Source organism: Microtus oregoni, unplaced genomic scaffold, assembly GCF_018167655.1.
Source record: "Microtus oregoni isolate MIOR12 unplaced genomic scaffold, Mior012 000012F_ref0000307, whole genome shotgun sequence".
Lineage (NCBI taxonomy): Eukaryota > Metazoa > Chordata > Mammalia > Rodentia > Cricetidae > Microtus > Microtus oregoni.
The window spans coordinates 22,866,071-22,889,424 of record NW_024543071.1 but is presented as its reverse complement, the minus strand read 5'-3'; the positions used below and the strand labels follow the sequence as shown (position 1 = coordinate 22,889,424).

Genomic DNA, 23,354 nt, shown 5'->3' with positions numbered 1-23,354 from the left:
GGGCTAATAATGCTGAGGGATTTTGGGCCTGAAAGGGCTGACTAATCCACTGCTTCTGGGCTCCCATAAGCCGAGGTCTCAGGCCACGTCCCAGGCAGTTTGAGAGAACGGCTAAGCAACCTTCCTGCTTTCCCTTTGGGGGCCTAAAGAGGTATCACTGAAGCTTCCTTGATGATTTTGGCCAGGATGGATTTCTTTTTCGTCATACTGGCCCCGGTGTCACTCTGAGGGGTCTTCCTCTCTGGACAGCAGCAGCAACACAAGCCACACCATGGGTGAGATCAGCCAAGATGCTGTGGAGAGATACCTGGAAGAGAACCCTCAGTTTGCCAAGGAGTATTTTGACAAGAAGCTTCGGGTGGAGGCGCTGGGGCCGATCTTCCAAAACAGCCATCCAGGGGTTCAGGCCAGCATGTCTCTCCCTGAGATGGCGCAGGTGGAGGAGTCAGCCCTGTGCCTGGAGCTACTGCGGCAGATGCAGGACGAGGCAGGCAGTGCCGAGCAGGTGGCTCACAGGGCCCTGCAGAGGCTGGCTCAGCTCCTCCAGGCTGACCGCTGCAGTATGTTCGCATGCCGAGCCAGAAATGGTACACCCGAAGTGGCCTCCAGGCTGCTGGACATCACCCCAACTTCTAAGTTTGAGGACAACCTGGTGGCCCCTGACAGAGAAGTCGTGTTTCCGTTGGACATTGGGATAGTTGGCTGGGTTGCTCATGCGAAGAAAGCCGTTAATGTCTCAGATGTGAGAAAGGTAGGTGGCCCTTCCTGCAGTAGGGCGGAGGTCTTGTCACAGACCTAGCCAGACTATAGTTAACAAAATACAAGGTGCCCGTCAAAGCTAGGTTTTAGAGGAGCGCTGAATACAGTTTTTATTGTAAGTGTAAGTGAGTCTTGAAGTGTTTTTGTTTGTTTTTGTTTTTTAAAAGCAGGTGCTCCTGGCTGGCTAGGTCTAGTATGTTCCTCATATTCTCCCCATTTCCTCCATTGCTTTGGGAACTACCATTGTGCCAAGCCCACTAGGAGATTAGCCAGCACATCAAAGTCTAGTACAGGGAACCGTTCCCAGGCCTCTCGGTCACAACCCTTGGAGGTTTCTCTACGATGAACCGGCTAATACACAGATTCTTCCATCCATAGGTCTACGGTGCAAAGAAAGAAAGCATTTCTCCTATTCAAAGTTTAAAATCTTTGACTTGAATCCTCACAAATGTGGATTTAAGTGATTCAGTGCCCATCCCCCACAACGGGGATGATCAGCTGCAAGTTCCAGCAGTCACAAATTCCAATTATATAAGGAGGGGTCATTGCTAATGACCAAGACATCACTGTTCTAAGACAAGGCATCACTATGCTCCTTATGGACACAGAAAAATCATCTCTTTCTTCTGACCACTGGCACACATGGTCAGTCATTTTAGAAAAGCATTATAAAACGCTAATCACCCATAATCCCTCACTGGGAAGCACCCAGAGTGCTGGCCCGCGGTTTCTGCCATCTTACACACACGTCCGTCCCATTACTGTGACTTACTGTTAACCGACGGGGACACCCCTGTTCTGAAGGAGGGGAGATGAGTCAGAGGGAAGCCCCTGAAGTGTCTTCTGTTCAGGGTTCATAAACCGACCCGTGACTAAGGGCAGCTGAAAGGTCGGAGATAATCTCCAAATACCTCCTGAAGCTGATTACAGGAGGCTTACCCCGACAGTGAGGATCAGTGTGTCAAACATTAGCGCCATTCCGCAAACCACCGCAGGACACTCCTCAGGTCCAAGGGTTGATTTGTCTAAAGACTGCATCTCTTGACCCCAGCTAACAGGTTATGTCCTGATGTTTTCGAATGAGAATATACTTCTTCACATCTCCAAAATTAGAGACATCAAACTTCAGAATCTGATGTGCGCCGTTTATTTTTTTTTTCTTCTGAGACTTTTTTTTTTTTTTTCTAAGGAGAATTGGGCAAAATGATTTCTGGAAGGGAGGAGATAACAGCAAGAATGCATCCTAGCCTGTCTTGTCCCTGGAGCGTCGCAATAAGGGTGACGGACTCGGGGAAAGCTTATCCCTGTTTCCCTCAGCACTCCTGGTATTCAGAATCAGGTGGAGAGGCACACCGTGTAGAAGCTGGAGAAGCTGAGCTCAGCGGGAGTCGGAGGCCTCTTTTCTCTCCAGTGGTCTACTAGAGTAGTCAACTCCAGCTCTCCGTGAAATCAGATTAATAGTGCCTGTGCTTGCGACTCCCAACAGACCAATCACAGTAGACACTCAGTCTGGGACGTGGGTTCCCCAGGTGGTTCTGATACGCGGCCAGTGCTTTACACACAGGTCTGTCGGGTGAGCAGATGCGGGAGAACAAAGAGAACTTCCTCAACTGTGGGCTATCAGAGTAGGGAAGGCTTGGTGAATCTTTAGCCCAGCCCTCTCCTCTGTCAGATGGGAAGTTGGAGGTCACAGAACAGTGTTTGCCCCAGAGTCCTTGGTAGATGTCAGTGAATGGAAGAGCTGGGACGGAATCAAGGGCTCCTGACTCTGGCCAGCGCCCTACCACTGCTCTGCATCTTCGTAGTGTCCCGTGCTTTGGCCACTGCAGTAAAATCTGCAGCAAAGGAAGGTCGGAGCTGCAGTTTTTTGTGTTTGGTTTTGTTTTGTTTGCTTTGTTTTTGTTTAATTACGTATTTTTATTGTTTTTATTGAGCTACACATTTTTCTCCACTCCCCTCTCCTCCTCCCCTCTCCCCTTCTACCGTTTTTCATGACTTCCACGCTCCCAATTAATTCAGGAGATTTTGTCTTTTTCATCTTCCTATTTAGATCCATGAATGTCTCCCTCAGGGTTCTCTCTGTTGTCTACTTTCCCTGGGCTTGTGGAAGCCAGAGTTTTAAGGGAACTCAGAATCACTCTTCGCCTTTCCATCGCATTTGCCAGTTAGTAAAGAATTTTTACTTCTTAACCTTCTTTGATTTGTGTGTGTTTGTTTTTTTGCTTTTTGAGCCAAGGTTTCTCTGTGTAGCCTGGAACTAACGCTCGTAGACAAGACTGGCCTTGAACTCACTTGTCTTTGCCTCCTGAGGGCTGGGATTAAAAACGTGTACCACTACTGCCCGGCACCTTATTTAGTTTTTGACAAGGACCCTTTACAGATGCCATGGCCCATGACGACATTTCCACCTCTGTAGTAAGAATCAGAAAGACAGGGTGTGAGGTCTGGAACAGTCGCCGAGGTCCTCAAGGCTTTCCTTTCTCAGCACATCACTGATTACACACACCTCCCATTGGGGTAGCAGTGTGGACAGGGTGAGCGTGTAGGAGACCCCTAGACAACGATGCAGAGGTGGTTGCTGCTGACCATGGAAGCCATGAAGGTGGTAACAGGGAAGTCATGACAGTGGCCTGGGATCAGATCCACGGCTGAGGTCTAGTCACTGTAATGAACTGAGTTTCCACCCCTGAGAAGGGAGACAACTAAATAAAATGATTGGCTCATAGTAGTTGCTCAGTTAACTACTACCTGAGGCTAGATAGCCCAAGGACTCTAGGTAAAACCATATACCACTGTCCTAAAAAACAGGACAAAATCCTAGGTCAGTGTCTACATTTCTGGTAGCATGCAGAATACCTTCCTGTACCAAAGATACTAGAACACAGGGATGGAGGCTCTATGTAGGCATCGTTTTGACATCGCCGTGTTCAGTGAGTTGTGTAGGTGTTGTTTTAGCAATGAGGCCCTGAGGGCAGTTTGTGGACAGCAACCTATGGTCTTGGGCCGACGAGTCTCATTCCCCTAGAGTGGGTGTTCTCTGAAATTGAAGAGCATATACTAAGTGCCTCCACAACCTGTTTCTCAAGTCCCTGACTTGGAGCACTTACTCTCCAAACTCGGCTGTCAAGTATTGCCATGTGTCAGCATTACCTGCTGCGGGTGCTGTAGGAGTTTATGTCCAAGGAGATCCATTTCTTTCTCTTCTCTCAAAGGAAATAAAGTGTGACAGGAAAGACCTTAGCTTGAGGAAATCTTTGGAGAACTGGCAAGCTCTGGCAGTGGCAAGGGGATCAAACAATCCAAGGGGGCAAGAATTTCAATGTGCCAGACACAATGACACATGCCTACAATCCCAGCACTTGGAAGGCAGAGGCAGGAGGAGCTCTCTGAGTTCAAGACCAGCCTGGTCTACATAACAAGTTCTAGGACAGTTCAGTTCAGGGCTACATAGTGAGACCTGTCTTGAGAAACATTAATCAATCAATAAATAAAATAAAAACAAAAACAGTACACAGCATACCTAAACTTACGGGACACAATGAAGGCGGTTCTAAGAGGCAAGTGCACAGCACTAATTGCCTAATAAAAAAATTGGAGAGATCTCATATTAGTAACCTAGCAGCACACCTGGCAGCTCTAGAACAAAAAGAAGAAATCATACCCAAAATAGGAAGAAATAATCAACTGTTTATTGAAATCAGTAAACTAGAAACAAACAAATTAATTAAAAACCAATAGAAAGACAATGAAACTGAGAGTTAGTCCTTTGAGAAAATCAAGAACCGTCAGCCTTGGGCAGGCGGCCTTCTTTCCAACCAGTCTGGACAGAACCTAAGCATTCAGTGACCAGCTTCCCCAGTAGGAAAGAAAACAGCATGGGGGGCATATCTCAGCTTCCTGTTGTTAAAAGATTTCCTCCTTTTAACTTGCTCTCAACCATCAAGAATCACTGACCCTTTTATTGACTAATCACACCTGGTCCCCAAATTCCTGCTCATACGATTGCTATGGAATAAAATGACCCCAGATGACATTCTGCTGTACTCAAAGATCGGCGCCTTGTTCAGCCATCATAGAGAAGCTTCCTCCTGCAGCAGATAGGAACAAAAACAGAAACCCACAGCCCGATGTCATGAAGGGAATTCCAGACTCTGAAACAGTTCTGAGAGGGATGCCTTGATTAAATCCCCTCCCGCCCCCCTCCCAGGGCTGAAGAGTACCTGCAGAAGAGGAGGTCAGGAAAAGTACAAGAGCCAGAGGGCTTGGAGGACAAAGAAATCAAGACCCTCTAAGTCAACAAGATGAATGCGCGTAGGAACGCACAGTGGCTGAGGGAGCATGCGCAAAGCATGCGCAGGGCCTGCGTGGGGCTGTAGTGCATGGGGCTCTCCCGCTGAATGGAGAAAAGCACACATCTCTCAGCAGGAAGTTATCTCCAATTGATAACTACTTGCAAATGAAAATTTCTTTTTCTCCCATGGAGTCTTGCGAGGGAAGTGAATAGCTCTTAGGGGCAGCCTGCATGCCCAGTAGTACATGGCCAACAGGAAATGAATACAATGGCATCTTTGGAGCTTCCTTTTCTTATAATGTTGTGTCAGGGCTTTCCCTCGATTTTAAAATTTTATCTTATTTTATTTGATATGTTTTTGCATTTTGTCTCTTTTAACCTTACAGGTTCTTTGCATGCACATTTTGGCTTCCAGTTTAGTGTTTTTATGGGTTTCCTGAGTGTGTGAACGAGGGGTCTCTGTTTCTTGCGCCTTCTCTTTATCTGTTTTGTTCTATACCGATGTGCTGGGTTTTGTTCTAACTTACTGTATTATACTGTATCCCTTAGAAGCCCATTTGTTTTCAGAAGAGACAGAAAGGGGGTTGTTCTGGATTGGAGGGGAGGTGGGCAGAAACTGGGATGGGAAACCATATGCAAGGAACATTATTTAGGAAAAAATATTTTCAAAAAAAAGGAAAAGAAAGTTTAACATTCCATAATCGAATCTGCACAAATAATTTCATGCAACCTGTTTTTCCAGTCAAAGGGGTCTTCGCTCTGGAAATCTATCTCATAAAAGCAGGAACAGAATGACTGGTGTGGTCTTGTTTGCAGACTGCTCAGGAAAGGACAGTCACAGGGAGTGTCGTCTAGGATCTAAGTGGAGTCCACAGCCACAGGCTTCACTCTGGAGGACAGGCCCTAAGACGATGTTAAGTGATTCAAATGTCACATAAAGTTAGACAAGTAAATAGAAAATAGAGACATCTTTGTCCAGTCACAGAGAAAGGTCTGGAAGGCACTACAATCTTCCTTACGTGGGAGAAGTTAGGAGGTTCTTGAGCAGTGGTTCTCAGCCCCTCTAAAGCTGTGACCCTTTAATACAGTTCTTCATGGTGTAATGACCCCAACCATAAAATTATTTTCATTGCTACTTCATAACTGTAATTTTGCTACTGTTATACATTGTAACGCAAATATTTTTGGAGATGGAGGTTTGTCAAGGGGGTTGCGACTCACAGGTTGAGAACCAGAGGTCTTGAGGGATTACTGATTTTTTTCTTATGCTTTGTTAGAGGGGTTGGTGGTTTCACCTGTACAGTTTGCATTAGCAGTCCTGGTGTCCAGCACACTTCCCCTCCCTGCGCACACGGCAATAACCTGGTGACCCCCTTTTCATCTTCCTAGCACCTCACTTTCCACCAGGTTGTGACATCACCTCCTTCCTCCTAGTCCTACCTCTGCCTGATCCAGATAAGTTACTGCTTGGGTGGGAAATGAACATTCCAACATGGACAGTTTTGTCCCACACTGATTACAGAATGACACAGGGCAGGGCTGAGGGCGGGACTACTGGACTAGAGCTCCTGCCATCTGTTCCTAGGATTCTAGAGAGTGTCTTAGAGCTAGCTACCACTCTCTGATTCTGTCCTATTTTGGCAAGTTCATGAACGTTTTTATCTTTTCCAGAACAGTCATTTTTCTGACTTTATGGATAAGCAAACTGGGTATGTCACCAAGAACCTGCTGGCAAGCCCGATTGTGATGGGAAAGGAGGTCCTTGCTGTGGTCATGGTGGTAAACAAAACCAACGCTCCTGAGTTTTCCAAACAGGATGAGGAGGTAATGCTAACCCAGAGTTCACCAGACACGCACAGGAAGTGACTTGGACACCCGAAAGACGTGATCCCAACTATAACTTGTTCCTCTCTGTTGCCTGTAGATCTTTTCCAAGTACCTCAGCTTTATTGATGTCGCCCTAAGGATGCAGCACACCAGCTACCTGTACAGTGTGGAGTCCCGGAGAAGCCAGGTAAGGGGACAATAGCTGTAGTCGTCCCATGCCTTCCCTCCCAGCCTTCAGCCTCCATGTGTGTGACAACCGACTGAGCTTGTTCAGTCTATGTCCTTGTTGCCTGTGGATTCTGCACCTAGGATGTGGTGGTGATTACGGTACCCACCTCGTATGGCTGGGGTAACTGTTAAATTGTCGCTAGTTCCCACTTAAAGCTCTTAGTTCACTGTAGGAAAAGAATCATTTATTTGTGGCTACCGGTTCCATGAGATAGAGGGGCAAAGAGGATTATCTGTAGCCAGGATTCTCAGTCCCTCATCCATGTAATACAGAAGTGGGCCTTGAGATGAGTGCGTCCAAGGTCTCTCCCTATTCCACTGTTCCAGGTTAGGCTAACTCTGACTAGCTAAGGACGCAGGGAGGAGTTCACAGGTTCAGTGGTAGCCCACTGATACTGGACCCTTTGCAAACGTTGAGAGCATTTGTTCTTTGTGCTGGACCGATCACGTGCCCCCCCCTTTCATAAGCCCATGGCTTAGCAAAGGTCATGGGTTTATGACCCATGATTATACATAACTCCACTTAGAGAGCCCACGATGGAGGTTGTTGGAGGTTCAACATAGAACTGCGGTTTCTTGTGTGTTCATTTTTGAATACACCTCTTGGGTTTTGTTTTTGTTTTTGTTTTTTTTTTGACTAATATTTGACTAATATCTCTGTGTGTCTGTTTCTCTCCCTCCCCTCTCTCATTTTGTTCTGTTTTCTTTTTAATGCTCACTTTCAGATCCTTATGTGGTCAGCCAATAAAGTGTTCGAAGAGCTCACCGATGTTGAGCGGCAGTTCCATAAAGCGCTGTACACCATCAGAACATACCTGAACTGCGAGCGCTACTCCATTGGTCTCCTGGACATGACCAAGGAGAAGGTTTCCTCTTCCATATGCCTCACCTCCCCTTGGGTCACCTAAAGAATGCATACCAAAATGAAACCTGATTCACTGACAAACAGATATGCAGATACCCAGCTCTGACCAAGAGCAAGAGCTAGGGCTACAAAGGCACAGCCCAGGGGCTAATGCGAGCAGCAAGGAGCAAAGGGACACAGGGATTCAAATTTGGCTTATCTGTCTCACACCTATATCCATCACCAGCAAGTCTCTTGTTTTGATTAATTATTAGTCTTTCATTTTAGACTAGTTTTGTGCTTATAATAAATGGAGCAGAAAGTACAGAATTCCAGTATGCTGTACATGGAATTCTTTGAACCATATGCCAGTGTTTGGTGTATACTGTTCATTTAATCCTCACAGCAAACTGAAGTTGGGCTGTCCCCATTTTACAGACAAATCAAAGATAAGCCATAGTCACAGGTTCATGAGCAATATTGCGGAGAATTAGGGTTTTCTCTCAAGTCTAAAATTCTAGAATGATAGAGAGTAACATGAAGTGTGTGAGCGTGTTAATTTGGGCAAGGTAAGGTGAATCATGGGCTAGCTTATTTAATAATGGTTAACTATGATTGCCTCCAGGAATTTTATGATGAGTGGCCAATCAAGCTTGGAGAAGTTGAGCCTTACAAAGGACCAAAGACTCCAGACGGCAGGGTAAATGCGAACATCTCCTTTAGTGCTGTCTGGGTACGGTGCCAAGGAACTGAAGTGCACGGAGGAAAGAACTTCACCAGGACTCTGCCAAGCACAGTCCTGCACAGCAGGGTGGACCGGAACATTTCATTAAGCTCTTGCTTTCCTTCTCCCCAAACCCCAAACTTGGCCTGTGGGTCTGCGGTTCTCCGCATGAGGCCTGTGGGTCTGCGGTGCTCCGCATGAGGCCTGTGGGTCTGCGGTTCTCCGCGTGAGGCAGGCATCAGAGCCACTGGCACAAGGTTGCTTGTTTGCTTTGTTTTTTGAGACAGGGTTTCTCTGTGTAACAGTCCTGACTGTCCTGGAACTCACTGTGTAGGCCAGGCTGGTCTTGAACTCACAAAGATCTGCTTGCCTCTGCCTCCAGAGTGCTGGCATTAAAGGCGTGCGCCACCCCAACACCTGGCAACACGATATTTGAAGAAGTCCATGGGCTCTTTTTCAGCCATGTGGTATGGGGAGCACTGGGGGCTGGGTTAGGCTTTCTGCCACACTCAGCTTCGTGGAGGCAGGAAGTGCATTCACTTCACAACCATACACTCTGCTCATGTTGAGTAGAAGTTGATTGTTTTGCTGGGCCTCAGATTCTTCATCGGCCCCAGGTCCTCCCAGCAGTGACCTCTCTTGTGGAGGGCCTGCTGAGATGAGCCGGGAGAGAAGGGCCGTGTGCTCAGGGCATGATCCATGTCTGCCTGTGGTTGATAAAGTCCTTAATGTCAGCTACACCTGGACAGCAAAGAAGCAACCTGTTCAAAGGAAAGACAGAGTCCTTGGTGGTTTGGTTATCAGAGTCCCCCTCAAAGCTCTTGGGTAAATTCAGCATTTTAAAATGGCATTGAGCCCACTCTTAGTGTGGGTATGCAGTCAGTACTGCATTACAAGCCTGTAACTAATATATGATTCGTTTAGTAGCTTACGTTATACAGAAAACTGTGGCTAGGAAATCAGGTACTATTTACATGAATTTTAAAGCCCACATCCTCCAGTGAAGACTATTTTCTTTGGGAACTAATGTTGTGCCCACGATCTCCTTCCCTCCTAGGAAATCATCTTTTATAAAGTCATCGATTACATTTTACACGGAAAAGAAGAGATCAACGTGATTCCGTGCGTGTTTCCCTGAAGTAGCCATGGGAGTGGCCGCTGGGTTTTCCTACTTGATCATTTCCATTCATGCCAATGACTTTTTTAATCTTCTCCAAGGTCCCCTCCTGCAGACCATTGGACGCTCCTTAGTGGACTGCCGACATACGTTGCTGAAAATGGATTCGTAAGTCACTAGACAAACTTCAATACGAAATAACAGCCTGAGAAACACTTAGTAGTTACAAGGTAAATGCAATGGTTGAACCAAGCACTCAGGAGATAATAGTGAGATGACCACTTTCTTTGGCACAGGAGAAAGGAAAGGAAGCTAGGAAAGACAATCTAAGTTAACCAGGACATTCTTATTCTGAAGAAACACAATTTTCAGAGATCTGCTTAAAGCTGGGGATATTAAGTCAGTGGCTGTGCCTCACGATCGGTTCGAGTCCATCTCAAGTGCTCGGCTGCCTTAGTATGACTATGATCATTTTCTCTGAGACCTCCCAGCAAAGGTTGAGAAACATGTCCATCACAGAAAGGTTAGAAGACTAGATTGATAGACATCATGAAGCCACACTCGGAGGTCAGCAGTCTGTGAAATGATGTCAGACATTCAGATTGGATCGTGAAATTACAATGGCACCAAAGAGTCCTCGAAGTTCTTAAATTATCAATACTCAGGGAGACAGTAAGGGGGAGTGTAGGGGGAGCGTGTGCCTATAACCCCAGCAGTGAGAGGCTGAGGCAAGAGGATGGCTAACCCCACACAATGCAGAGCTGCAGAGAGAAATCCAGACTCGCACAAAGAAACAAGAACACGACAAACCCTGAAAGTAAACATGCACCAAAAATAAACAAAAGCTTCGGAAGATTTCTGCATTTTCTTTGTAAGGCTAGCATAAAAAGAGTAGCGATATTTCATCTGCTCTTAGAAAGATCTGAGCCCCAGCAGTTTCCATGGCTCATGGAGCTTGCAGTAGTGGGGGAGATAATCCTTCAGACCTCACCCCAAACTGCCAGGTTTTTTAGGAATTGTGTGAGCAGGTAAATGTTGTCAGCCTACACCTCTAGGTAGAAGTGTTTATACTAGATGAACAGTATACAATTTATACAACGCCGGGGTTCTCCCTGAACCCTAGCCAGGAGAACCAATCCCAGCAGCCCTCTTGGGAGATGACAATTTGAGTCTCATCCAGTGAATTTGAACAGAGCCCTAAACTTTTTGGGACTTCAATGTCCTCATCTTTGAAAGGAGAAGACTGCTCCAACCATTACCATCCAGGCTTGAAATGCTGTCAGTTCAAGTTGGACTTTGGTTGAAGTGAAAATACAGTCTTGAGATAAGACCTATTTGCGCAGGTACTGAAAATTGAGAGCAACTCAAAATGGATATGAGAAACGGTCTCCAAATTCTGGCTGTAAGAGGAGTCAGTTTCTCTAGGGAAATCTTACTTTGGAGCAACTGAAACACTGCCCGGCCTTTTCCTCTTACCCCTCAGGCACCTTACTTTAGGGAAGCATAGACAGCGAGGCCAGGCCTGGCCCCCACACACCTGTCTCAGCATGGCTGTCTTTCTGTTCACCTTTCTCTTTTGTTTGTGCGGAGGGGTTGTTTGGAGGTGGCACTGAATGTCAGTCAGTGATGCAGCAGAAGCAGAGGTGACAGCAGTGAGCCTAACCTGGGCTAACTAGATGTGGCCTAACCTAGAGAGCGGGTGTTAACGTGTTTACCAAGAGCTGCGTGGGAAACACTCCCAATACGCACTCCCTCGCCTCCCTCATGGGTTATGTGGCCCTAACCTCACCATGTTTCAGAAGGACTCTGTCCCTTCCTTCGCAGATCTGCAACATGCTGAATGCCCCTGCAGACGAGTACTTCACATTTCAGGTAAGGGCAGCCATGAGCCTGCCTGGTCCCTCAGGCAAGGCGAGTGCTCTCTTCTTCCTTATCCACAGAGTCTGCCTTACTCGTGCCTTCATAGGGGGCCAACTAGCAAAGCTCTAGCTAGGCCAATGGCCTTCATGAAGCAGATTCTTCAGTAAAGGAACAAGGGGTCTGAGAGAAGAAAAATAAGAGAAGATGGGAGATTGTGTGTGTGTGTGTTTGTGTGTGTGCAGGAGTGTGCGTCTGTATCTGTATGTCTGTGTGTGCATGTGTGTGTGAAAGCAAGAGTGCACGCTGACACACTTCCACTCCCTCCCTTCCTTGGTTCTCTAGGGGCAACAACTGAGCTTGGTGCATGGCAAGCAGTCTATAGCTCTTGTCTGCGTGAATGATTGACTGGAGACATTGTATGGCCCAAAGCCAGCCCCATGGTGCCTTTCTCGGGAGCCCTTCCTACAGTGTACTGTAACTAGGATCTAAAAAAGAAAAAAAAAATCTTACCAGGTTCTGAATTTTTACATTCTTTTAATCAACATTCAGAAACCTACTTGTGGGAGAATCCACTTCCGGGAGAATCTTCCTCCACTTAGCACAGGGGACTCCCCAGCCAGCCCCTCTGTATTTACTGTCTGGACTAACCACTTCTACCCACTGTCACAGCTGGGTTTGAACGTTACCCCTTAGGGTTCATGTGTTGAAAGCTCAGTCCCCAAGCTCATGTACATACTATGTCTTGATGAGCGTGTTTGGAGGGGTGCAGATAGACCAGGGTGTAGCGAGAAGGCACACAGCCTTACCAGCTTCCCAAGAAAGGGAAGAGAGACTTAATCTGGCCCTTTCAGGGCCGTGTGTCCTGTAATGCTCTTTGCCGTGTTATGATTCAGTGAGCAGAGCCTCTGAGGTTATGGAGCTAGGCCCTTAGGCCTTCCAGTTTCTCAAACTAAATTGACTTTTTTCTTAATAAATTACTCAGCCTGTAGTATTCCATCACAGCAGTGGAAATGAGATCCCAGTGATAGGACTTTGGAGTTCATCTTCTTTCTAGCTTCATCGGACCTGCTCATCTTGGCTATACCTTCCCTGTCCCTTTGGAAAACCAGACAGATGCGATGGCTGTACCAGAATGCTGCAGCCTCTCTTCTGTGCATGCTGGCACTCCATGCCCAGCATTTCATAGACAGTAAAGCCCTGATCTGAGTCGGGAGGAGAGACTGCCCTCCCCAGGGACACTGCTAATGTTTGTCTTTCTCCGTACTATGGAGACACATGGAGTCCCATTGATTTCCCTAGGGTATGGGTGATCCTGCCACAGTAGCAAGCTAAACCCATCTTGGGAAAACCTGTCCACAGCTGTTTAGTTAAATGGAGGTTTCCCCGGCTCTGCCTGCCCATCCCTTTGCTTACCGAGGTGGAAACACACAAACACCATATGGTCCTGTTTCTTCTTGTCTCTCCCTTCCTGCACCCAGAACCTGCTCATGATTGTGTTGAGCCCAGCCCTGGCCCCTAGGTCTATAACAATTGTGTGCCAGGATAGAATACAAGTGAATGTCAGAGAGGGGAACAGCCAATGTTTCAGTGTCTGAACCTGGAGCAGCCTCTGTGGAATCAGCGAGATGGAGGTTATACAGCAGGTGCCCACTGAGGTTTGAGGGGCCCTAGAAAAGAATGGGGGGACCTTGTTTTAGCATCAGGAGTCCCTGGAACGGGGCAAAACTCCAGTCTTCAGTAACCTCCCAGAGATGCAGTATACTTCAGTGTGGTTTCTATGGAAATGAGCCTGTAGGAATCCCAATGGTTCAGGACTGCTGTACCCTGCAGTAACATTTGTTTCAAGGCCCGGCCTCCCAGATAGTAACTGATTGGCAGGCCCATCCTGGAAGGCAACCAGAATCCTCTAATGGGCAATATTGACCTAGGAAACCCCAGCAGCCATGTGTATTGTTCCAGAGCTGCACTGGGGTGATTTTACTCCTCCTTGGGTCCATCCTTTTCTCCGTAGCCTGGACCCTGTCTATCTAGCTGCCGTTTCCAGCTCTCTCCCCACATCCCCTCCCAAGCACGCCCTGTGTACGAGTCCCCAGAGCAGATATGGGTTGGGGTATCTGCCGTCCCCAGAACACCAGCTTCCTTCTGCACTCTGCCTTCCTGCTCTTACCCTACTTCTCACTCTCGACCCTGAATCTCATTATTCCCTGTTGTACCTAAAAATGTTAAGTGGAAAAAACCAAGCATTGAAAATGAGCTGTTTGGGGAGCAAACCAAGAGAGGCAGTGGTTCTCAAACTGTGTTTCCTGGAGATCAATGTATATGTTTCCTACAGTGTTGTAACCATAACAGACAGCAAACAACAACAAAGTACCACGTACTCCTGGAAACAATCTGATAAGTATGACCTTGTGGTTCTGAAGCCCAGAGTATAAAATGTTGCATACTGTACTAAAATCAAGATGTCAGAAGACGGTGTTCCTCTGGGAAGACGCTAGGAAAGAACCTGTGCCCTGACCTTCCCAGCCCTTGGCCCCTATGGGCTTCTGGGTTTCCATGGTTCATGGCCTCTTCCATCATCCACACCAGCAGTTGGCCCTCCAGACCCTGCTCTGCCGGATGGTCCTTCCCTGATTCTGACTTCACTGCTTTTAAGGGTCTCGGTTATTATAGGGGTCCTCCTGTAAAATCCAGGGTAGTTTGTGATTCTCAGTTAACTGATAGGTAACTATAATTTCATCTGTGAGGTCACACTCCCAGGAGCTGGAGATTAGGCATAGGCACCTTTGGCCAAGGAGTCTTCGTTCTACTTACCATCAGTGTTTCTTGAATTAGGCTCAGGGGTCCTTCCTTTAAAGAGACCCTTAACTCTGGGGCGGGGTGGGGGCAGTGATGGAGGAGTATATAGAATTGTCCCAGTTAGAAGTTTTTGTCCCCAAGTTAGATTTTTGTCTATCATTTTGCCATCAAAATCTCTAATTAACAGCAAAACAGACGAAGATGAACAAATAGCAAATGAACATTTACTAAAACACCCAGAAGCAGCCAGTAAAGCTTATTTTGGAAGATTTAAGATGGTACATGAAGGATGGGAATGTGGCTCCTAGGTAGTTTCCAAGGATGGACCCTTGAAAGCATTGTATATTGTGTTCTTTTTCCTAAAGCTTAAAGGTCCATACACTGAGGTTTAGTTTCTCTGCTTTTCACTCTCAGGACAATGACAGGTAATAAATGATAGACCAGTTATTTTATATATACTTAAAATATTAAATCTCTGTCTCATCATTTGGGAACTGGTTAGTGACCCAGAAGAAAATACCATAGGCAACAGAATCTTTAAAAAATGTTTTATTTTTATATATACTTAAAATTTTTAGTTACATGCTGTGGCAGGTTGAAAGAAGCTGGCCCCAAAGGGCGTGGCGTTGGAAGTGTGGTGTTGGCGTAGGTGTGGTCTTGTTGGAGGAAGTGTGTCGCTGTAGAGGTGGGCTTTGAGGTCTTATATATGCTCAAGTGTCTCAGACCACTTCCTGTTGCCTGTGCAAGATGTAGAACCCTCAGCTCCTTCTCTAACACAATGTCTGCCTGCACACCACCATGCCACACCATAGTGATAATGGACTAAACCTCTGAAACTGTAGGCCACCCCATTAAATGTTTTCCTCTATAAGAGTTGCCATGGTCACAGTGTCTTGTCACTGCAATAGAAACCCTAAGACACATGTGTAGTAATAGGGAGCTGTGGGGCTGCGTCCCCAGCACCCCGGCCCGCCTGCCAGCTTATGCCCGAAATAACAACACACAAACTGTATTCATTTAAACACTGCTTGGCCCATTTCTATCTAGCCTCTTCTAGGCTAATTCTCACATATTAAAATTAGCCCATCTCTAATCATCTGCATAGCACCGCTAGGTGCACTTACCGGGAAGATTCTAGCCCACGTCCATCCTGGGTCCGAGCTTCATCGCGTGTGCCTCAGAGAGCAGAGCTATCACGTCTACCCGGGAGAGCGGAGCATGGCGTCTCTTTGAGCTCACTTCCTCTTCCTCCCAGCATTCTGTTCTGTTTACTCCTCCCACCTATGTTTTAAACTATCAGGGCCAAGCAGTTTCTTTATTGCTTAACCAGTGAAATCAACAGATTGATAGATGACACTCCCACACCACACATGTATTCATGAAGGGTGGTGAGTGGGTGGGGTGACATGTGTGTGTGTCTGTGGATGGGTTTGTGCCTTATCTTAGCTCTTATTCTAATTTTTCTCTTCATCTACATTTTGCCTCAGGGATTTTTACCTTCTTTCTTTCTGTATGTCTTACTTTCCCGCTGTCTCTACATCTGGCTGTCTGGCTTCTACCTGGTTTCTTGCCCTGGGTGTGTCCCTTCTTTCTCTTCGTTCTCTTCTCTCATTCCTCTCCAGACTAGCCTTCTCCTCCTATATATTCTCTCTCCCTGCCAGTCCTACCTATCCCTCCCCTGCCTAGCTATTGGACTACCTCTTTATTAGACCAATCAGGTGCCTTAGGCAGACAAGGTGAAACAAATGCAACACATCTTTGCATAATTAAACAGATGCAGCAAAACAAAAGTAACACAGTTCAAGTAATATTCCAAAGCATAGACAAATGTAACACATCTTTGCCTGGTTAAGATTAATATTCCACAACACTGTGGTCCATGGGTCACATTTTGAGAAGCACTTCTGAAGCTATTTGTCTGCATCCCTCCCACTGGCATGGGAGCATCTTGACATAAGACCCATGGTTGACTCATAACTCTGGCAACTGGCCTGGGGCTTGCCTTGCCATTGGGTCTCACTGGTTTTCATAATCACAACATAGCATAACCTGAAAGTCTATCTTGATGGGTTAGATAGGAATTATGCTAAGTACTTGAACAGAAAGATCCTAACATAAGAAATTAACTACACAAACATTGTAAGATGAAAACAGTGCAAAAAGCAGAGAGGTAACGTAAGGATAAGAGCCCTTTTCATCCCCAGGGGTGCAGAGCAAAGGGGAAAGTTACAGTGTCCAAACACAATTGCCCTAGTTCTGGTGCATTTGAATGGACAGCCTAGAGTACTTATCCTAACCACGCTCTCATCCTAAGATTTACTTTAAAATAAGCTAAGTGGTGTTTGGGTAGTGGTCGTTGTAGGTCTAGGGTTTATTGTGGGATGGGATAGTTTAGTTGATTTTAATAGAAGTTGAAATTTTCCGTAAGAGATAAACATACACATAAGCACGAAGACACACATAAATCTAGAGAGACCCCAATAAGGACTATGATTGTATATTGTCTGTTTCTTGGTTTTTGGCACTGTACTGTGGTTACAGAAGATGTTTCTATTGGTGGGAACTGAGTGAAGAGCTCATGGATTTCTCTGTACATTTCTTTTGGAACATCTTGTAAATCTATAGTTGTTTCAAAATTGAAAAGTGAAAATATTGAAGTAACTTAAATTCTCTTATTGTTTATAGAAAGGACCAGTAGATGAAACTGGCTGGGTCATTAAAAATGTCTTGTCCCTGCCTATCGTTAACAAGAAAGAAGACATTGTGGGAGTGGCTACATTTTACAACAGGAAGGACGGGAAGCCCTTTGATGAGCATGATGAGCACATCACCGAGGTAAACAGGAAAGATCAACAGAGGCATCTGAGCATCACGAAATGACAGCGGCGGCATGGCTACTCCTTGGTCTGGAGTGACGTTCTGAAGAACATTTGAGACATGATCTCATTCTTGTGATCAAGATGCCGCTGTGTCATTTCTTTTCTGGGTTTCTACACTGCAACCTTTTATGTTCGAGTACAAAGTTTCAATTTCACCCAAATTCTTTTCCAATCTTATAAAAACAGCAGAGAATATTTTTTATCCCCCGCCCCTTCCTCTTCTATAATCTCTCCCATTCTTGGCCTCAGACGCCTGTCTAATTTTTAGATCCTACTTTATTTTACTGTGTTTGTAATTCCTTTCCTGCAGCAGAATATTCTGGAAGCATGGTGTATTGAAAAGAAAAGCTTAGTCAGTCTTACTGTCTGGGTAATAAATTCAGATATTTTTTTCCTTCTGTTGATACAAGCAGCTGGGTTGGCAGCACAGATGGGGGAAAGGGTTTGTGAAGTTCTATCCTTTAGTCAAGGAACAACAGTAAATTGGTGGCTTCAGGAGAAGGCTCAGTTTTCTTCAGAAAAGAGCCTCTGGGAAGCTACTCATGCTCCAGTAAGGGTCCCACACTCACGCACATACAGACGGCACTAAGTGGATCCAGTGGTTTAAGCACATGAAGTTGAGAGGCAGAAATGGTGGTGGAGCGAGCGATAGGTGAAGAATTGGAAAGATAATAAAGGTGAATTTAATTAAAACACATTATACGCACACATGCAATTCTCAGGTAATAGTTAAAATAATAAAAGTAACTTTAAAAACGAACTGGGTTGTCGCGGTGGAAGGGAGATCGTTATGGGAAAGTGTGCACATTGTGCACAGAGCAAGTTTGCCTCAGCTGTGGAGGACCTGAGCCACTGTTTCTTACACTTCAGACTTTAACCCAGTTTCTTGGATGGTCTCTCCTAAACACTGACACCTATGAGAGACTGAACAAACTGGAAAGCCGGAAGGACCTTGCCCAGGAAATGATCATGAGCCGCACAAAAGCCACCCCCGATGAAATCGGCTCTATTTTGGTAAGTGGGGCATCCAGTCCTAGATGGCATTTAAGCTCAGCTTCTGGAAATCACCTAGTGACTGGGGAGTCAGACTTAGTCCTGGGATAAGAAGAGGGGAACACAGTAAGGTGTGGGAGGAGCTCCGTCAGCCAGTGAGCTAGGTTTCCTGGAAATCCAGACTGCAGCGTTCCAATAGCACTTTGTGAAAAACAGCTCCTGGGCGTGTAGGAGCAGAAGCAGTGACACCAAGATTTGAGTATACTAGTGAGGGAAGCAATATTTTGAAGAAGAGTAATGTATCCGTCAGTCATTCTTCTCCAGTGCTGTGTAACAACCGCTGTATCATCTCGGTGACCTACATTAGTAGGCACCTATGTTTTATTTACATAGCTGTGGGTTGAGCAGGCTCTGGCTGACCTTGGTGACCAAGCTGTGAGTCTGGTTTGCTCTATGGCCTCTCATCTTTTGTGGACCAGCAGCTACCTGGTGACTTAAACTCTTTGCTCACATGGCAGTCTCTAAAAGTCTCACTGAAAAAAAATCTCACCAAGTGGCAGGATCAAGTCCATTGTCTTCTGATGAGGGAGCCACTGGATTTTTGCTGGCAATGTTCTAATTACCACAAAAGGAAGGGGAGACCACATCACATAAGCACTTTTTGTTGTTGCTATTGTTTTGGTTTTTCGAGACAGGGTTTCTTTGTGTAGCTCTAGCTGTCCTGGGTCTATCTCTGTAGACCAGGCTCCAACTCACAGAGATTCACCTGCCTCTGCCTCTTGAGTGCTGGGATTAAAGGCAAATGCCACCACCGCCCAGCCACATAATTGCTTTTATTTCTTGCTTTTTTTCTAGTCTTTTGAGTGTGTATATAGGTGTAGTATAGTGTGGGGTATTTGGTTTTGTTTTGCTGGGGTCATTGGGAGTTAAAAGATACTTCACTAAAGCGTTAAGATGATAAAAATGGCCACACATGCACGAATTAAGTGCAACTGCTATTGGCAATTGAGAGAGAGCGAGGGGGGGAAGGGAGCGAGGGAGGGAGAGAGAGGTAAGCCACCTATTTCCTTTCTTCCTTTCTTGCCTACCTGAAGCCCATAGCTTGGCTTTAAGATGGCTACCGCTATGTTTGGGCAAGGGAGAGAACTCAATCGCATTAGATCGTTTCTTTGATCTAATTCTTCCTAATCACGTGCCGTAAGGCTCTTCCCAAGCAGAATGGCTCAGATGTAACATGTGAAGCCTAACTCGATTTTATCTTAACTGCCTTAATAGTAGAGGGATCAGATGGGAATCTTTGTAGAAATTTTACACTTCTACTGCTTTTCCACTATAGAAATTTAAAGAGAAGTTCCACGTAGATGCAATCGAAGAGTGTGACGAAAGGCAGCTCCTGGCCCTGTTGGTAAGTGTGTCCCTCTGACGCCTGTGCTCTCCCAGTAGACTTGGCTGGGGCACACATTCTCGCTTTGCAAGTCAATGTTGAGCTTCTTTTTCCTCGACATTTTCCAAGACTGGAAGGAAAGATTTCTTCTGAATACTGACCTTTTGGTTTTCTGCTTTTCGCCATCATTGCTCAATATGATTCTGTCCACAGAGATCATTTACAATCCTAGCTAAACTAGACGCCTGCAAGAGGTACCTCGGGATCTAGAGAGACCATGGTTAGAGTTATCTTAGTAGCTTCCAGTCACAGCATAGCCATCCCAGAGGGCATGCCAGGGTGACAGACCTCAGCCCTTCTCAGGGCAGGGACCATAGTGGGAGAGAAAGCACCAAGAGGGAGGAGCAGGCAGCAGCTCTGTGGTCCACCCCAGACCTGCAGGGGAACTCCGTCCAGGGACTGTTGGCTGAGTGTGGTTCAGGGACTTGTACGTGGGTTTCTTTTATCATTGTATTTCTTTTTAATTACTCGATAAATTAATTGAGTGGGGATGGGGGGTTGAATCACGTGCCATGGCGCACATGGTGGCGGTCAGAGGCTAACTTCCGGAGTCGGTGCTCTCCCTGTCACGTGGGTTCCGGGGACTGAACTCAGGTCATCAGTCCTGGTGCAAATACCTTGAGCTTCTGAGCCATCTCCGCAGCCCCTTTACCTTGGATACTGGGTGTGTGGCGGAACAGGCCGTCAGCCGAATGTCACCTGCACCCATCTGTCCTGTGTCAACAGAAGGAGGACTTGCCGGACCCAAGTGCGGCAGACCTGTACGAGTTCTGCTTCAGCGACTTTCCCATCACGGAGCACGAGCTGGTTAAATGCGGGCTGCGGCTGTTTTTCGAGATAAACGCGGTGGAGAAATTCAAAGTACCGGTAGAGGTCAGGAGGCATTTTGCTTGAGAAGCAGTTTGGTTCTGTTGCTGTGCCTTACTGATGTTTTCCACAGTTCCAAAGATTAGCTCAAGTTAGGATTTCGAATTATCATTAACTCTGAGAATACCATGGCTTAAGCTCTGTCAACAGAACCGACACACTTTTTTAGATAAGCGTGCCCCGGGGCCTCCTACCCTTTAGAATTCTGTTCTAAAGTCTGAACAGTGTTGTTGCCTTTGGGTAACAGGTTCTTACGAGGTGGATGTACACCGTGCGGAAAGGGTACCGCCCTGTCACCTACCACAACTGGCGGCATGGATTCAATGTGGGGCAGACCATGTTCACGCTGTTGATGGTAGGTAGCACTGTTGGAAGCCGCTGGAAGGGTTTGCAACTCTGAACAGTTCCCATCTGAGAAAGAATGAGAAACGGTTGCAGCCCGTCATGTCTGATTTATCATTTGACATTCATGGACAGACGCACATCGTTCCAGAGCTGCTACCAGAGATGTGGGTCTCCCTGGGCACTCGGCTAGATTATCAATCAGAAATTCATATGTCTGCCATTTTAAAGGCAGATACAGACATGTCCTAGGTTTTGAAACTGCCTGGGATAACACAAGAGTCACTAAACACAAAACTAATTTTTGGTGGAAGCAAGATGCCAAACCCCTCACCCCCGCCTCATTTGCAGTCAGACTGGGCTACGCTGGGTATAAGATGTGCTGACCTCTATAAATACGTACTCATATATCTTTCTAGACAGGGCGACTGAAGAAATACTACACAGACCTTGAAGCCTTTGCCATGCTCGCGGCTGCTTTCTGCCATGATATCGACCACAGAGGCACCAATAACTTGTACCAAATGAAGTAAGTGAATGTGTGCCCTGCGCTGACCGATGCCGGCGAGGGAAGAAAGAGCCCCCCTGTCCTCCAGTCCCTTCCTCTACCTCATTTATGGTCTCAGGCAGGGCTACTCTATCCCGCCTCAGCTGTAGCCTTGTGGCAGCATCTGCCCTTTGCCCATGGTGCTCGCATGCCTCATTCCTTTCTGCTTCCACTTCTGGGGTTCCCCAGCTGTGTTCAGGCAGCTTTAATGAGAGTATCGAATTCAAATATCTGAGTATATTAATCTTAGGCGTACACTAGTGTATACCCAGGGATGGCTCCCCTGCTCAGACTAAAAAGCATGTCTTTTGGGGGTTTGTAATCCTTCAATTCCTGGTCCTTTGAGTGCACCAGGCCCCTCTCAGCTGCTCTACTAGCGCATCACCATGCCCTCCCCTTCCCTTGTGCTGAGAAAGGAAGAGTAAAGACGCAGGTGCAGACTTGTAGCGGACAGACTTAGATTTCAAGTCATTGGCTTTCTCAGCCTTGATTTCCTCATCTGGACAATAGGAATTAGGATAATGGTGTGCAGCTGCAAAGCTTAGCTGGCATACGGCGCATAGAACCCTCAGTCACGCTCCGCTCTCAGCTCCTAACACCTGACGCAGCATCCTCCTGAAGCAGTGAAGTGTTCCAGGAACGGCTTTGGTGTGTTGGCTTGTGGGCTCCAACTACTTCCTGGATGAAAAGCCTTAGGCAACTCACTGATTCTGAGACTTGGTTTCTTAACTTGAACATGGCTATAACATCGACCTGTCAAAGATTGTTGTGGGAGTCAGGTGACATCACCCCTATGAAATGTGCGTCAGGGACTTCAGATAAAGGCACTCCGTGAGTGAAGAGCAGTTTCCTCCCACTTTGAACAACTGGGCTATCAACCTTCATCTTGAAAGGAGCATCTCCACTGAAGCACTTTCCCAGGATGTCACCATGCCTGAGGCTCCAGTCCATGCTGGCCATTATGTCCTCCCTAAGGCAATGGTCCTGGCAGAGGGGTGAGGGGGTGTCAGTGGAGTTCCCCGTGTTCTGTTCCAAAGAAACTAAGACTTACTGGGCAACCCTTTTTCACTTAATTTTCTTTCTTTTGTTCTTTCTTTCTTTTACCAAGATTATGTTGCTATATAAAGCTAACCTTAATCTTATCATCTTCCCGCCTCATCTGGGACTGCAGTTGTGTGCCGCTAAGCCTAGTGGGTAAAACACCTCCCGTGGGCTGGAGGCTGATGGACACACGTGGTAGGCCTTGTCTCACTTCACCTCCTGCTGCCTCACATTATCCCCCTCTCTCAGGGATGAGCAAACAGACTCAAAGATGAAGATGAAGTCAGACTTGTCCTAGGTTATAGTCAGCAGTAGAGCTAGCTGAGGCACCTTCCTGCCTATGCTTTTCAGGACAGATGGAGCCACATCCCGGGCCTCACAGTGGCCTGGTATCTAATCTGTTGATGTATTCCAGCCATTTCCAGACATAATGAATGTATGTGACAGAAGAGTTTCATGACACCAGACTGGGGACAAGGCCATCTTCTTTACCCTTAGCGTGGTTGAACCCTCTAACAGTTCCATTAAATTCCTGGAATCAAATGAGCTCTCCAACTGACCTTCAAAACAAACAAACAAACAAATAATAAATAAAGCCCATGGCAAGCCCCTTTATGTACTTCTGCTTCATGGAAGAATTGCTCGGGATCCTTCAGAGATCCCACTCCACTGGCAAACGTAGTCACTGGAAAGTCTGATAAGACTCAACTGCTCTTCTCACTCCGATGGTGGTGGGAAGATCTCCCGCAGAGTGACCAGAGCTGTTGGGACACAGGGGACTCCTGGCTTGACCCC

General features: G+C 46.5%; 1 protein-coding gene across 2 annotated transcripts in view; it reads left to right on the top strand.

Annotated features, from left to right (window-relative positions):
- The first annotated feature begins 271 nt into the window (after positions 1-271).
- Positions 272-23,354, top strand: part of Pde6c (phosphodiesterase 6C) — a 40,164-nt gene continuing 17,081 nt past the window's right edge. For both annotated transcript variants that reach the window (XM_041661652.1, XM_041661651.1), the window contains exons 1-14: positions 272-751; positions 6,722-6,874; positions 6,975-7,064; positions 7,831-7,971; positions 8,575-8,649; positions 9,731-9,795; positions 9,892-9,958; positions 11,615-11,662; positions 17,132-17,281; positions 18,196-18,339; positions 19,655-19,723; positions 20,489-20,635; positions 20,877-20,984; positions 21,391-21,500. In XM_041661652.1, the coding sequence (XP_041517586.1) occupies positions 272-751; positions 6,722-6,874; positions 6,975-7,064; positions 7,831-7,971; positions 8,575-8,649; positions 9,731-9,795; positions 9,892-9,958; positions 11,615-11,662; positions 17,132-17,281; positions 18,196-18,339; positions 19,655-19,723; positions 20,489-20,635; positions 20,877-20,984; positions 21,391-21,500 (1,847 nt within the window). The remainder of the gene's footprint in view (positions 752-6,721; positions 6,875-6,974; positions 7,065-7,830; positions 7,972-8,574; positions 8,650-9,730; positions 9,796-9,891; positions 9,959-11,614; positions 11,663-17,131; positions 17,282-18,195; positions 18,340-19,654; positions 19,724-20,488; positions 20,636-20,876; positions 20,985-21,390; positions 21,501-23,354) is intronic.